Genomic DNA, 16,974 nt, shown 5'->3' on the forward strand with positions numbered 1-16,974 from the left:
AAACGGTATTTTCCAAGCAAAAAGATTACATAACAATTTGTGAAATTAAAAAAATACTCTTCAAATACTGTTTACATTTCCAGTATATAGAACTTTTTATCATTTAAGGAGCTGTGTGGGCAGAATGTATTTTAATTTATATCTATATATAAACTGATCTAAATTTTAAAGTGAATTTTGGGTGGCTCAAGTTTCAGGCTCCAACTTGGACAGGTTAAAAGGATATGGTTCTCAGATGTGAAGTGCACCCTTCCTGCAGCCGAGCACTCAAAACCAAAATCTCTAAACACTTTTGAAAATGTAAATAATAAATACTTACTTTATAATTAGAAAATGAAATAGATTGCAACACTGTTGCACTTACTATTCCAAGGCTTTTGACTTTGTGTTATTTCCAAATCTAGGTGTAGAAAATACTGCAGTATTTCAAACATCATAGCACAGCAAACTGATGATATTAGTGGTGACCACAGTATAATGTGATAAACTTTTAGAGGAAGACTTGAGTTCCCCTGCATTGTTTGCAAATATTCAGTATAATGCATCTGTTTCCATATATTAATTTGTATCTGCTCACATATATTTTTAAAATGAACACTTATTGTCAAAATATTTTAATAAAAATCTGGGAATTAAAAACAACTTCAAAAACAAAATTATACAGCAATCCTTCCCTTGTATACACAAACATCCCCTATTAATTTCAAGTTAAATGTTGAGATGCATGCAGTTGCACGTACCAGTCAGATGTGCAGTTGGTCATCTACATGCATCGTTACTGTGATTGTTTTTTGCCTGCTTGGTTGCACATTTTATTCTGGAAAAATTTCGACTTGGCACGCTCCAAATGCAGCGATCTGTCAAGGATGTTAAGAGGGGCAACGTCCTCTCCATCTTGCATCTGTATCCTAAAGGTCTCTGGCCAGAATTCAGGCTGGCATCTAAAATGAAAGTGAAGGGTTCATTTATTCCTACCTCTAGGACATTCTCCATACATAAATGAACAGCCCTTCTGCATCCTGAGCCGTACCTATGAAACTCTGTTCAACTACCTCTGCTATGAGGTGTTATTTTTCATATTGTTCTTTTTTCCCTTTGCTGATGTTGTTATCTTTCCAAAGGAAAGAAGAAGCAGAGAGAAAAACCACTAGCCTCTACTTTGTCAATATCATCTCAAACTTGAGAAACGAACAGAAAATATCATTTACATTTAACAGAGAATGTTGAGAAAGTACTGGCCTTTGCAGTACCACTAAATTAATTTCACTTTAATGGCCTTTTTAAGTACAAATACTGGCTTTGCCAATGGAATACCAGCTGGGTGACAGCTCTACCCTTTGCTTTTCCCTCCTATTCATCTTGCCGTTTAAATGTTTCATTATTATTACTTGTCATTATTCAGTCCTGTAGTAATCTATTTACTTCAATTGAGTTAGCCTCTGCAGTGACTGACTTTCAATGGTTCAATCTAGAGCAGCAATGGGGGGGCTTGGAGAATGGCACAAAGAGACTCTGTTTGGAGACTTCTTGCCCTAGGAAGATTTCCAAAAGACTTTTTTTTTTTTTAAATGAAATGGTTTCCTTGTGTTTTTCACAGAGGCCCTATCACATTCGCTCCAACACATCGACAAACGAAATTGCTCACGTGTTCAGGACAGCTACTGTAATGTATCCTGCTGCTTGGTCTAAAGAAATGATGTCGCTACTCAAAAAGGTGAGGGCAGGTGGGAAAACGGGATAACTCAGGGGAATGGATATATTCGCATCTAAGAGTGCATTGTGCTCACTGGCCCTTGGATTGCTCCTTAGGCATCCAGTGAAAATTCTGTCCAGGTCAGGTCCAGTGTTAGTGACCTTCTTATGGCTCTTGGTGCCCTCTTTAAAATGACTAAAGGTATCCACACCGATATAATCACTAGCTGGAAGCCTTAGTGACAGTGTCACGTCCAGGTCAGGGTACATTGAGGGCCCAATAACAGGGAAGCTTGCATTGGTGTTGCCCCTGTTCTCAGGATGTACGCAGGATCAGCGTCCTTTAGACTGGCCCAGTAGCCTTCTTTGTCCCTCTGAAATCATCGTTGGGAATTAGAGAGAGATAAATAGAGATGGTCAAAATTTTTCACACGAAACTTTCTATTTTGTTGAAAAAAACATTTTTTCCAAAATGCAAACTTTTCACAAAAAATGCTGATATTTTCACATTGTTCCATTTCCCATATCATTTTCTGAAACCGTTTTTCCTCGATGCTTTCACTGACATTTTTATCAACGTTGTTTTCAAAATTGTTATAAAAACTGTTTGTTAACCTGAACCCATGATTTCTTACTGAAGGCAGGTTTTCAGGAAACAAAACATTTGATAAGGATTTCAGAAACAATTTGAATAACAGTCTTAGCGGAAGCTATCATGAAAAAGGGTAACTAGTCCATTTTGAACCCTGCTAAATGGGAACGTCAACATTTTGAAATTTTGTGAGAAATATTTTTGGGGGTATTTTTTTCAGACTAGCCCTACATCTGAATAGTAAAAGAATCCCTAGCATTTAGGACAATTTTTCTTCCTAAAGACTCTGAGTACAGTTATCCCTACCACTGAAAAAGACATGGGCTAGGCTACAGACATGGGAACAATTCTTCATTGGTAGTGCAGCACAGCAGTGTTTTTAGGAGGAAGATTGAAAAATACCCATTTAATTAAAATTAAATGGGGGAATTTAGGAAAGAGGAATAGTTAATACCTGAGCTAGAGTTTAACCAGGCCAAATAGCGACACAGGATCTTCATGCAGACATCCTTTGTATTTTTGTATATTTTTACCTTTGCTGGAAGTTTTATCCTGAACCACAACATGCTGTAAATCCCACGGGCTTGAATTGATAATGCAATGTCACAATTTATTTAAATTTCCGTGTGCCCCTTTGCATCTGGTTTAGCAGCAATATTTATTATATATGAGGCCAACTGGGATGTTAAGCTTTGTCCCGTTCAAATATCTCAAGTGAATTTCATATTAAGGTTCAATGCGTTTGATCATTGGTAATAGAGCCACATTACTTGCATTTTGTGTTTAAGCACAGTACTTGGAATGGAGAAAATGAATTGTGAGTGGTGTTTACACTCAGCCTGCATATCATTCACACGCTGACAGTATAGATTTTGCACCTCCACTTAATATCATTCACACTCTGGTTGCAAGCACTAACACTAAAATGGTGTTTCAAGTTGTCAGCGTATTCATTACATTTGAGGAAGTGTTTTTCTGGGGTTATTTTAGAATGTGCTACCAGAAGTTCTTGCAATCTTGAACCACAGAACTTGAAAGACAGCATTCAATCGCTAAATTGTATTATAGCTAATATGAAAAATCCCCACTGGATTCATTGAAAAACATGAAGACAAGTAGGACCACTGCCATGGTTTTAGACTCATAGATGTTAGAAAGGGAGGATGGTCCAACGGGTAGGGTATTAACCTGGAAATTGAGAGACCTGAGTTCAGTTTCCTGCTCCATCACAAATGACTTTAGGCGAGTCATTTAATCTCTCTGTGCCTCAGTTCCCCATCTCTAACGTGGGGGTAATGGCCCTTGCCTACCTCCCAGGGGTGTGTTGTGAGGATAAAGCCACTGACGGTTGTGGGGTGCCCAGATACAATAGTAATAGGAAGCATCAGTATTCCTCAGTTAAATAAATATTAAGACAGCCAGTTGTTTCCTAACAATATAGAGCACTATCCATTGTGACATTCACCGGTGTCCTTGGAAGACTATGATACAGCCTAATAGAGCTCACAATTAAAAACTTCTTAATATCCATACCCTGCATTTTTTTTTGCATCCCATTTCTCTTAATTATACCCCCTTATTAACACTGTAGCCAGTCCCTCTGCCTCCCTCGTGTTAACTGAGTTTTCTATGCTGTGATTAGATATGTCTTCTTTGGAAAGATGCCTTTTTGATCTGCAGTTTCCAATTTCACTGTTGTGTTGGAGACAGGAGACTAAAATGCCAAATACATACACATTTTCAGTAGAGTTTGGTGGGGAAGTGGAGTGAGGAAATCAGATCCAAATACCGAGAAAGTGAAGATGAAGCTGGCCCCGCTGGGATTTTATTTAAATTGGAGAGAGGGGGGAAAAAACACTGTAGAACGAGTTCCATTTTTCTTAGTCTCTCTGTGAAAGAAAAGAACCTGTTAAAACAGACCATTTTGGATGACTTGTTCACACACAAGGACATCTGGTGACATCTCAGTGGATGCACTGCTTAACTTGCTAATAAGAAAGAGCTCACTGAGTCGTTACTAAAGGAAAATCTTCAGTTGTAGCCAAGTAAGCAGCCCAGTTGAAAAATCATTAGCAATGAGATTACTTTGGCTCTGATGCCGGAGTCTGTGTGTCGCACCCTGGACTGAGTGATATGTGGGACCAGAGATCTCTGTGCTGTGAGCTTCAGGCCAGCACAGATTAAACCACTTGGCTTCTGACCAAGATTAAAAAAAGACCCTGCACTAATGTGTACTGATCTGTAATGCCAGGTTGCTAACACAACCCTCTGGAGTGGTGCTGGTGACTCTTCCTGCTTGTACAGGAGGGTGGACGCCTGGAGCCATAGTCGGGCTGTTTAACTCCTGCATTATACTCTCAATGGGAGGGTTAAGGTTAACTCCACCCATCCCAGGCACTGCAGTCAGTTACAACTGCCTGAAAGCTAATGGAGAATGGAATCTTAACTAAGAAGAGGGGGGAGAGAGTGGACAGATGTAGACAAGGGGCTACATTGTGCCAGTAGGCACCACTCTTAAGAGACGAGGCACCACTCCCTCCCTGCTTCCCTTGCGCTCTGGGAATGGAGGAAATTTGCCATTGGCCTACAGCATAACAAATTACATCACCACCCACACCAGCTCACCTCTGCTGGCTGCTGTGTTGGGGAGCAGGAGAAGAAAGACTGCCCATTGCCCTCTCTCCCTACCCACTTTATTGTGTGGTCTATAGTCAATAACAGTGTAGCCTAAATTCTGTCCTCTTCCTACGCACTGATAGATAGCAAATAACATTGATATTCCTGGTATAACTATAGGCTTCAGGGTATGCGTGTGTGTATATATTCCTATATAAACACAGATTGTTGCTCTTCAGAACTTTTCAATTTCCTTTGTAACTACATAGCATTACTACTGTAGTATTGGAAGCATTCCCTAGGTATAAAGAGAATAGGGTGAATATCATGGGATCGGTATCAAGTTATCAAAGGCAAAATTGGTACATTTTAAAAAGACAACTGGTGTACATATAGACAGATATAGATTCACAACTGTGATATATATATATATACACACCCTTTTTCTCCCGATTGTTTTCCCGTGGCCTGGTGTCTAAACTATTGTGTTTAATTCCCATTGCCAGTTGCTTGAGCCAAATCCCGAGGCACGGTTTTCTCAGTTGAAAGATATCCAGGACTTTCCGTATCTCGCTGATATTAACTGGGATGCAGTCCTACAGAAGAGGATAATGCCAGGATTCATTCCCACTGTAAGGCAATTTTTTTTAAAAACCCATCATTTAGAATGTCTACACGATCAGAGTACCCTCCTATACACTGCACCTGATTCTCCACTACTTTGCACTAGATCAGAAAAGTAATGTACTTTTGCACACGCTTTGCACAGGTATATATTACTACACAAGGTGCAAGGCAAGGGAAAATCCAGGTGAGAATTTTCATTTTATGATTAAGACTATTAAAGGGATCATTACAAATGGTGGATGCTCACGATTTGTATTATTGTTAGTTTTGTAATGTCCTCATTAATTCTCTGTGTATTCAGAAGAAGTGCTCTAATGCACGTACAAGAACCTTTGTATTTTCAAAACTATGTGCAGAGAATTCAATGCTCGTAACCAACCCTATCATAACAAACTAGCGTGCCTAGCCACTGCGCTCATGAGCAATCCTGCAGTAGCAAACGGCTGTGAGCAACCGTGCTTGTGATCATTCTACAATTTAAAAAAAACGTGCACAGCCCAGAACTCTCAGATAACCCTATGTGTATAACTTGGTTCTTGCCAGCCACTTTAGAATAACTGCTTATCCTGACAAATGACCCTTAATAACAAACCAATGCATATATACCTAAGGGAGAAGATCATAATTATGGAAAGGAATACTCTAGATTTCTCCTTGAAGCATTCAAGGTTTCAGTATAAACAACAATGAATAAATGAGAGAGTGATTTTTAAAATGATGCAATGTACCTTGACAGTGTCCTTCTAACCGAGGGGAGTGATAAAATATGTAAAAGGTTCAGCAGGAGCTCTGGCTAGGTTATTGTTACTGGTTTATTCATTAGAGAGTTATTTCCCAGGTTCTTTCCTGTTCGTGAGAGCCTCTTCAAGGCAGGGTCGATTCAGCTAAGGTGACCTTTCTCTCCCCTATAGAAAGGTAGACTGAATTGTGACCCAACCTTTGAACTTGAAGAAATGATCCTGGAGTCCAAACCTCTTCATAAGAAAAAGAAGCGCTTAGCTAAGAAGGAGAAAGACACCAACAAAAGCTATTCTTCACAGGTAAGGGAGAAAGAGAGGCAGGCTCCTAGAGTCCTGGAAATCTCTTTCTTTACACAAAAATCCACTTGATATTTCATATGGATGCAGCAAAATGCAAACATGTAAATAGTCTGATTGTTGCTGTTGGGATGGCTTTGTTCACAAAACCTCTCTGTACTAGTGACAGAGCGTACACCAGGGACAGCATGATATTGTAATATGAACATTAACTCATGCATTTCCTAAATCGCTATCTTAGTTATGTAATTTTTATGTTTTATAACATAAATTTTGCATTTAATTTCCTTTTTTTAAAGTCAGAGGGGGGGTGGGGGGGAAGGAATTGCCCATGGTGGCTAATGTTGGGATTTAAACAGTCCCAGATGGCTTTGAATTTCAGGGAATGGAGTACGGGAAGGACTAGTTTCTGACTTTGCTGTTGATAATGTTTTGCTGGAGATAATTTACTGCACGACTGGGTCAGAGTGGTAGGAAATGGTGCTGCTCCAGTTTCTCACACCTGGGCACAAGTCACGAAGGTGTTTTGCAAGCTTCTCCCAAGCAGTGCTTCCAAGGTACCAGCAAACTCTTATGACTCCCCCACTATTCCAGACCTTGGCCTCTCTGCAGCCAACATGGCTAATCATGCTCCATTATGCTAAGCTTGCAGCAGGATTTGCAATGTGGGCAAATCTTCATTATGGGCTAGGATCAGACCATCCACAACCTCATTTTCAGTTGTGATCAAGCTAAACCAGGCGTTGAATCTAGGTCTCAGGAAGTGGAAAGCCAGTTTTTAAGGCACACAATGCACCACCCAGTTTATTTGTAAGATGCTGAAGGCCAATTTGGGGTAGGAGCCTGTCCTCCCTTTCAGTTCAGTCATCTAAAAGGTGAAGTGTTTCCAAGGCCATGTTTAGACTAGGAAAATCCGTTGTGTTTAAAACACGTTGGCAGGTCATGATAACATTAGGAGGGAGCCTAACGAAGTCCTAGAGTGAAATCCTGCCCCACTGAAGTCAATGTCAAAACTCCCATCGACTTCTATGTGGCCGGAATTTCTCCCCTGCATTGATGCCATAGGGCTTTGTTAACACTGAAGTCTCCCTCATCCCTCTTCTATAATAAAGATCCTCTAATTAAATAGAATTGGATTCTTTAAAAATTAAGTTATTTTGAAGGTCAGCTGAATCTCTGAGCATCTTAAATATTTTATCATGGCCTGGGATAAGAGTTCTTTCATTTACAAAACTGATCCTTTTTAATACTCTTCATCAGTGGAAGCAAAAGCAGCCTGATCCCCACCGCTTCCCAATCAGCTGTGCAGAGTGAATGTTGGCAGCAGAAGCCTGTAGAATGCGTTGGGTTTTGTGAAAGCACTAAGAATTTGAAAAGTTTATTCCAAAAAACATGTTTTTTAAGTAAAATTTCTCAAGAAACAAAATAAAACAGTGTTTTCTAAGGAGATTTGACTGACAACCCATGGCATTAAACATCAATGGTCTCCCTAGATGTGATAGTGGGTCATGCTTTGGTCTTAACTGCACCCTTCCCCTCTCTTTTCGTCTTTGGCACCCATCTCTTTCTTTGCTGTTAGGACTCTTTGTGTGCTTCTCCTCTCTGCCTGCATATCACCTCCCTGCTATAAAAGGCCTTTCTTTCCTCCCTCCAGCCCTACTACCTGTTTCCTCCTTTTAAAGGTTCAGGTTCCCCTGCACACACTTTCCCTTGCTGTAGGCCTCATTCTTTTAGTACCTTGAAAGGTAGGAGGTGTGAGGTGGAAGGGTCTGCAGCCATCATCTTTTTGGCTCCCATTCCTTTTTGTTGGGAGGACTCTTTGAGATCAGAGGTTGAGGAGGAATGTATTGTCTGGGCAGTTCTCTCAGAAGGATCTTTAAATAAATTTAGTTTATAGTAGTTCAAAACCTTGTGTGTGAGGTCAACATTACAATATTCTCCGTGTAGACCAGGGGTGAAAGTAAAATTGAACTCTTACTGGTATGGGGTCAGCTCTGTGCCCCCCCCCCCCAAAGGGGCGTGGCTTCAGATGGAAGGGGCGGGGCTGGGGGGAGGTCAGTGTCCCCCAGCCAGGCAATCCGCACTGCTTGGCCTGCGCCTCCCAAGGTTTCAGCGGTGATTGAAAGGGTCCGGAGCCCCAGGCCCCTTTTAATTGCCAGCCCCAGGGCAACTGCTCCTTTTGCGCCCCCCCACCCCCATCGGCAGCCAGGCGGAGAGGGGGGCAAAAGGGGCAGTGACGTTAAAGCGCTGCAGTGGCAGCCACTTCTTACCAGCACGCGGTACCGGCCCGTACCGCCTTACTTTCACCCCGATGTAGACCATGGCTATAGGGTTTTATAGGACATTTTGTGTCTGCTGTACTGGTTTTCTTTGTGCATTTAGGTCAGGAGTTTACTGACACTAGTTTTCATTCAGGGAGACCCTCAGGGTAAAGTTCGTTCTCAGCAGGCAGTCACAAAGCCAGAGATATCTCTACTGTTCAAATCACTGCCACTTTGTGTGTGTGTGTGTGAATGATGGCTCTGAGGACAGCAGCTGTACGAAGGAAGCAACAGCTGAGCGTAATGCTCAGAGGAAATTAAAAGTGAAATACAAGGTTATGAATTCTTGGGGTTGCATTAAACCGGAGCCCGTGTCATACATAGCAAGGAGAGGTGCACTGTTGCTCACGGCTTCGGGGAGTACTATGCTGTGACAGCTAAATTGTGCTAGAGCTGTGTCTCTTTAAGGAATCGTGTCAGTGTCTGACTTGTACAAATGGTTTAAAGAAGGCATCTGTCACTTTTTTTCTTTTTACCATGCACTGGTGACTGGAATGCAGGTGGTGTCTGGTAGCCCAGTGAAACGTTGTCTCTGAGGTGAATGAAGCAGCCAAACTCAAGAGCTATCAGAACCGATCTTGCCAGTCAGAGTTAGGGCTTGTAAATGTTTTATTTGCCTTCAGGCAGTTTTTTTCCCCCCTTTGTTGTTTGTAGGCTGTGTGTATGGCTGCCGATAGACAGTGATAGAATGGAGTATGTGTAACACTGATCCTGGCCTGAGGCTTGCCCACCTCTTCCATCAAGCTTCACTGAGCCCAAATGAGGCAGGCTCTCGACAGAGCTCTGTCACCTGGCCACAGCATAAGGAAATCTGGCTTTCCATACTAATGCTTTGCCATCCATACTAGGTGCTGAAAGCACTTGACCAGCACTCTTGGGGAGTGGGTATCATTCTCCCCGCTTTACAGCTGGGGAAACCACAACCCAGAGCTGGGAACAAAACAGTTTTGAGACAAGGCCTGCACATAACTAACTGCATGAATCTATTTCCATTGCTCCTTTCCCCCCACCTACTGCTTGTAGCTCTCACATGTTGTGCCCTACCTACTCTTAAGCTGTAAGCTCTTCAGGGCAGGGACCAGTGTGTCTCTGTATATTTTGTAAGGTGTGTAATGCCCTGTGATTAAATGGTCATCACAGTAATGCGAACCCCCGAATTCTGTGCTTTAGACACAAGACTGCTCCTCCTTCCATCTCTCTTTATCTAATGAAAGAGGAGAGAGAGGAAGGTAGAGCTTTCTGTACATTTTCAGCTCGCTCCCACTCCGCAAATTCTCTCTTTCAGACAAGAGGTAAAACTGAGGCCTCAGTCGCTTATCGTTATGAAAGATACTAATGGCACATTTGGGACTATTGAGGAATATCAACCTGCCTGCCTTGGGGAAATTCTAGTTTGGGGATTTAACCTTTTGCCAACTTCAAATGCCTCCTGTAGAATCAACTGCTGAAATAGTTATTCCCAACTGCCTGCCCAAAGCAGTTGTGTGAACCGCATAAGCAAAACCAATCATGCACCTTATTTCCCTTCCCTAAAAGTGTGTGGGAGGTATTTCAGGAATGGATGGAGGGATCCCTGTATACATTCTGCAAGGCACTTTGGGTTCACCACAGCATTAACTGAAGCAATTTACACTTAACTTGCTTCTTTCATATTTGCCTAGCACAAGTGAGAAGAGCCAGCCTGCACAATAATTCTCTAGTTGTAATACCCTGCATCCACATTGGTGTTGCTCTCACTCGTGTGTGGTGCTAAGACTTCTGGGCTCACATCCCATGCTTTGTACAGCTACGGTAAACTGAACTCTTCTATGACTCCTTTCTCAAAATTGGAGACCTTCTGTGATGGAATAAATGCTGTTGAATATAATACGTTACCCTGATTGCCATTCTTCTACCTGTAGGGGCAAACCCATTTATGCCTAATGGATGGGAACACCTCAGATACTGTCCTGTGTCAGTTGTGAACTCTAACTGTCCTCTCCTCTGCTTTTCCTTATTTCAACATGGAAGGGCTGCCGTCTTCAGAAGCACCTGGAGTCACTGCAAAGGGACTTCATTGTTTTCAACAGAGAAAAGTAAGTAGTGACTTAGGAGAAGTGGACCACTCTGGCAGGTTTTTCAGTGTGTTAGTAAGACCTTTGACAGGACTAGCTCTCCATCTGCTCAAACTGCTATAGGGTTCTATTATATTTTTAAAAAAACAGTTGAAATAGCAATGGAGAGAAGCAGATGTTAGTGAATGTTATTTAATCCAGGATCTGAAGGGGAACGGAGTGGCATTTTTACTCATGAGATAAAGGGTAAAGCCCACAGTACTGAAAACTGGAACCCATACTGCCTTAAATTCCAAATGAATTTGGATAAACTATTGTCAGAGATTGCATGGGATGTTCCCTGATGTTTTTAATGGAATTTATTCTGCATCCATGTATGTTGAATCATATAAACATCTCCAAATAGGGGACAAGGCTGAGGAGGCGATAACCAGTAAATCAATAAAAGAAAACCAAATACCCAGAAGTGTGCTTCAGCTTCATAAACCCCGGAGTGGGGACTGCCTCCCTGTTCTATGCATTAGCCATAGAACACAGCAGGACCAGTTCTACCACATCTAACCAAATCTCTGCCATTACAAAAATAAACCCCTCATCGTCTGCTACAGAGCTGAATCTCAAGCCTAGTTAGTATATCTTAAATGAATGAGAAGTGAAGTTGGAATAAATTCCCTTGAAATGCACTGAACGTTAGATGAAATTACCATACCAATCCTATGATATTTCATGCAAATTCATATGGATTTAAGAGTACATGCCTGTAACACTTGCTCATACAAGTAGAACCCATGGAAATCAGTCTACTCCTGTAAGTAAGTATTGTTCATGTGAGCAGGGATTGCTGGAGTGGGCCCAAAGTTTGTAATGATCCCCCTGAAGTAGAGCTTCCTTTTGGGGGGATGAAAAGAGCACTAACTCTGAAATGGCCAGACTCGGCCCACCCAGGAACAGGGGAGAGAATATGGTAGGTGTACTCAGAAAATGGGTGGGGAAGAGTGCTCAAGACAAGGGCTCAGGAGGCATGGCTGTTGCACTGTGCTAGCAGAAATAAGGTAGCTAGCCGAAATGCTGTAGCACTCACTTAGAGGAGAAATCGGCTGAAATCAAGCTTGTGTATGGGTTAAGAATTGACCGGTAAAATACACACTGAGCTGGCGGTGAAACAGTCATAGGCTGCTGCCTCATGCTGGCTTTCTCCCTGGGGTTTTGACTCTTCATTTCTTTTCTTTTTTTAAGGATGAGGAGACACCACAATGAAATCCAAGAGAATATAACACTGGCACAAACCAAAGACCCGGAAGAAGAAGACAACCAGAACAACAACCTTTGATCTCACTTAGCCTCTGCCCTGGTGTGTTCCCCAAGGGTTCACACCTACACATGTTCACGGAGCTTGGTGAATAGAATTACCCACTGATAAAAGGACAATGCACATACCCCAGCACAGGGCGTCTAAGCCAGAAATGTGTGCACCTTTCTTTTCCTCCTTCCACCTTAAGTCAGTGGATACAGGGGGCCAGGGAGAGGTCTTTAGTAGTGCCCCTGCAAATAGCCTGCCAAAATAAACAAGAGTCAGATCCTCCTCCTCTGCCGGAGATGGTTACAGGAATTTGACCACAAGAAGATGTGGTCTCTTTTTCAGAAGAGACCCTGAGTGCAGGAAGGAGGAGCTTATCCTTGTGGGGCAGGATGCCTGCTGGCACAACATTTAGGTATTGAGTGCCTAGTGTAAATCTGGGCGAGGGATCAGTTGATTGCCAGTGGGAAGCAACAGAAGGGTATTTAATGCATAATTAGGTCTGTCACATAGACTCAATATTAGAGATGAGCCGGCAGCAGATTCACAGACCCAAACTCTTTGGAAGTTTGGATTTTGACATGAGCCTCATAGCTTAGACTCATCTCTAATTGTTAGAGGCAGAAGGGGCTGCTCTCAACTGCCGGGCTTGTATTTAATCTGCAGCATACAGAAGACAGGACCTTTGCTTCCAGCAGGGTCTCTTTCTAATATTTCTTTAGTCTGTGGTAGGGAAATGATCTAGTTCCTCAATATGAGGAAAAGGCAATAATGGTTTCTTATGTTTCTGTTTTGCTGTCTCTGATGAAATTCCCTAGCTTCCCTGACTTTATGCTATTGGGCAGGGCTGGCTCAGCAATGGCTAAGAACATATGAACAATGGGGACTGGGACGGAACCTACTAATTTGGGTCAGAAAAGGAAGAGGTAGCAGTTCTCTATTGCTGGATAACACGCTAGGGTGGATGCTTCACTAGCAGATAAAGTTCACCACTGGCATAAGCAGATGCAACTCCATTGAATCCAATGGGATTGTGGCCCCCTTTGGTCCCCTTACACCAGAGGTAAATTTGGTTATGCATCTTTAAGTGTGATAGAACATCAACTTTGTAGTCTCAATTTACCTTTCGCTAAGGTGTTAGACGTGAACATTATGGACCAAATTCAACCCTGGTCTAAGCAGCCACAATACCCAATGGTAACTGCACCATCTTACACCAAGGCTGAAATTGGCCAAAGCACCTGGTTTATAGTCATGCTGTGATTGACACTATCTTTTTAAAGGTTTCAGAGTAACAGCCGTGTTAGTCTGTATTCGTAAAAAGAAAAGGAGTACTTGTGGCACCTTAGAGACTAACCAGTTTATTTGAGCATGAGCTTTCGTGAGCTACAGCTCACTTCATCGGATGCATAGCATATCGTGGAAACTGCAGTTTCCACGATATGCTATGCATCCGATGAAGTGAGCTGTAGCTCACGAAAGCTCATGCTCAAATAAACTGGTTAGTCTCTAAGGTGCCACAAGTACTCTTTTTCTTTTTATCTTTTTAAAGATTAGGGCCCTGAGTTCTCACCTTCTTGTTTTGCTTGTCTTACTCTCACTGTGTGTTAAACTGTCTCCCATCTGCCCAAAGCCGTTCTTTGTATCCCCCTGCGACTTCCTTTCTCTCCCTGTCTGAATCTGGTCAAATAGAGGTCTGAATAAAAACAAGATATGAGACTTCTTCCCAGACAATCAAAAGCCAGTGTAGTTTCTGAGGTCACTTGCATTGCAAGCCAAAGTGTGAGTTTCCACTGTTCTGAGCCAACTGGAAATCTCCTTGACTTTTATTTTAAATGTGCTTTTCCCCTTCGCGAAGCTGTTTTAAAAATCCTTCAGAGAACAGCATCTGCACACTGCAACCTGGAAGGAGGCTTTGGTTCCATTCTCTGATGCTTTCAGAAAACTTAGGAAAAGAGCCATCCTTGCTTTACATATTTAGACCACCTCGGGCAGGCTGGATGCCTTCTCACAGATGCAAATGATTTATTAGTATTATGAGTAAGCCATATTCTCTTGATTAAACGGTGGCTGTGTGGTTTGGTTTTGGAGGATGCAGTTTATCCTTATGCATTAGCAAGCAGCTGCCTCAAGGAGTGCTCAGAGTGGCCTGTCTCCAGGCCCTGTGAGCATGCTTGAGGCTGAGTTGAGGTAGCTGTCATCAGAGTGAGCAAATAGAAAATAAACCCCTTGTCTCAGTCCTGCTGACTGAATCACTCCCATTCCTTTGCATGTCGCCCCAGGTCTCAGCACCAGGAGTGGCTGGTCCACTATTCCTTTTTAAAAATTTTTTAGGTCTCTTGAAATAAAGTAGTCCCAGGTAGGTGGCAGTGATTCAGCTCTGCGGATCAGCAAAGGACTAGAAGCCAGTAGCTCACTCGGGCTGCAGCATGGCTGTAGGAATAGACTACTTTGTCAGATACCTTTCACCCACAGCTCTCCCGTAGCAGCAACCAGCTGGGAGGCTGCTGAGCTCCAGGGAGCGTGATCAGTGTATGCAACATTAGAAGTAGCAGCAGTTATTGCACCAGTGCACAATCCCTTTCTGAAAAGCTTGGACCCTGCCAGACCCAAACTCCAGATCTGAATGTCCCTGAACTGTGGGTGTGTTTGGAATCCGAATGCAGCGCTGTAGCCTACAATTAGTCCCCATCTTCGTAACAGGGGAACTTTAGGGGGAGGAATGAATGATCTGAATGCTGAGGCTTGAGCACATCACTGCTTTTAGCAGACAGTCTCATAGCGGAAGGATCTAGTGAGAATGGCCCCATCCTCACAGTGGGGTGTTTTGAGTTTGCTTTATTTCCCCCTATTTCATAAATCTTCTATGCAGTAGCCATGGCCCTCTTTCCTTCACAAGAAGTTGGATACCATTCAAGAAGAATAATCACCAAATGATTGAAAACAGGCAATGGTATGAATTGAAGTCAAATGAAGCTAGTAAGCAGCTTCCGCCCTCTCAAATGGTCACCCAGTACTCTCTCAAAAGTGGTAATTCTCCAGATTCCCTACCACCTTCCCCATGGAATCAGGTTCAACATTGATCCAATGAAAGAAGGATGAAAAAGACCCCCAGAAAACCTAGAACATGATGGATGGCATCAACAGACACCTGTCCCTCACAGGCATCCTACCCCATAACATGCTCAGACACAGCATTGGGTTTTCAATCAAGTCCTTACTTTGACCCAGTTTGGATTGATTGATGGAATTACAGGGGGATCAGGTGACCACCCACCCACCACATTCAACCACACTATCGATTAAAAAGTCCTGGCTCCCAGGCCCTTGCTCTGACCAATCTCAGTATTAGTACTTACCTTAAAGTGCTGTACAAGCATTAAGTAATGAATCCTTACAAACACCCCATCACAGAGGTCCTGACACCCTTTTACAGATAAGAAAACTGAAGCAGACAAACTATGACTTAGAGCGGGCCTTTTGCTTACAGGAACTGGACACGGCTTCAGGAGCTCCAGATTCTATTCCTGGCTCTACCAAACTTCCAGTGTGACCTAGCCCAAACTGCTTCATTTCTCAGTGGATCAGTTTGTCATCTGTAAAACAGGGATACACCTAACCAGAGGGGTGTAGTGAGGCTAAAACGTGCTCTTTGCTGTGTACTCAGATACTATGCTAATAGGTGTCCATATAAGTACCTAGTTGAAATGCCACAGGAAGACTGTTGGAGAGCTACGACGAGTTTGCCTAGCTACTTGTTTTATGTAGCACCCTGGTATTCCAAGCCTTGCTACAGACCTTATTAGCAAACACAGGTCAGAGTTTGTGCTTATGCCCACCACCAGTGTTTTGTCAAATCTGTTTTTTTGACAGTGGGAGACTCCTAACAGAGAACGCTCTAAATGCCCCATAGACTAGCACTCTAAGTACTTTTGGACAGAACAAGCATGCATTGATTCAGCCCGCAGCTGCCAAAAGCCCCACGTAACCTGAGTGATAGGAATAAATGTCTCTTTCAACCCAGATGCCCACTTTTCATCCCTGACAGTGGGATCAGCTTGAGTTTTGGTTCTCACACAATTGGTTGCATTCATCTTTCACCTACAGGTGTTAGCCCCAACCAGAGCTAATACTATTACTGATCACTGCTCTGGCACCAGAAAGGAGCTGCTTTGTTTTGCAATGGGCCATGCACATGGATGATGCTAAATAATTAAATCATAATCCCAGCGTTCCTGCTATCTCTGGTGGGGTTTTATTTGAGTAAATTAGTCTGCCATGAATGATTTCTGCCTTCAGCACATAGTATCAGCTGTCTAGGTATTTTTACCACCTGTATCACAGCAGTATTTGAGCACCATACCACATACCAACAAGAGCTTTCCCTCACCCACTGATTCCAACACATGAAGTGGAAGGAGTTTTTTCCCCATTGTAATGGATTATAAAGTTCTAGGAAGCCTTTGACCTGTGGGTGTGTTTAACATTTCATGGCAACTTTGCTCGTGACCATTCCAAGTTCCACAGTCAGTGCCCCGATCCCAAGAAAGCGTTGTCCCCCTCATATTAGTTCCATTGTTTCTGCTGAGGGCAGGTCATCCTTTCAGAGGTAAGGGAGGATCTAAGTTCCTCGGGCCCCACCCCAGTGGACTTTGTCCAGGATCAGGAAGGAGAGTGAAGGGGAGTCAGCATGGAGTCTGAAATACATGTTGTAGATAGAGTAGGTGGATTGCCGAGG

The 16,974-nt window shown here is 42.8% G+C and overlaps 1 protein-coding gene across 10 annotated transcripts in view; it reads left to right on the forward strand.

Moving 5' to 3' along the window:
• The window catches only part of STK32A (serine/threonine kinase 32A), a 96,426-nt gene extending 82,456 nt beyond the window's left edge, over positions 1 to 13,970 (forward strand). For 5 of the 10 annotated variants that reach the window (XR_006292756.1, XR_006292754.1, XR_006292759.1 and 2 more), the window contains 6 exons: positions 1,598 to 1,714; positions 5,407 to 5,532; positions 6,439 to 6,567; positions 10,896 to 10,960; positions 12,176 to 13,519; positions 13,789 to 13,970. Coding sequence is in view for 4 of the 10 variants with exons in the window: in XM_043553081.1 (XP_043409016.1) it covers positions 1,598 to 1,714; positions 5,407 to 5,532; positions 6,439 to 6,567; positions 10,896 to 10,960; positions 12,176 to 12,269 (531 nt within the window). In the remaining 6 variants the exon portion in view is untranslated. Of the gene's footprint in view, positions 1 to 1,597; positions 1,715 to 5,406; positions 5,533 to 6,438; positions 6,568 to 10,895; positions 10,961 to 12,175 lie in introns of all 10 variants that reach the window. The other 5 variants (XM_043553081.1, XM_043553078.1, XM_043553079.1 and 2 more) reach the window with 3 other exon arrangements.
• The last annotated feature ends 3,004 nt before the right edge of the window (positions 13,971 to 16,974 follow it).

This window comes from Chelonia mydas, chromosome 8 (assembly GCF_015237465.2).
Source record: "Chelonia mydas isolate rCheMyd1 chromosome 8, rCheMyd1.pri.v2, whole genome shotgun sequence".
NCBI classification, from domain to species: Eukaryota; Metazoa; Chordata; order Testudines; family Cheloniidae; genus Chelonia; species Chelonia mydas.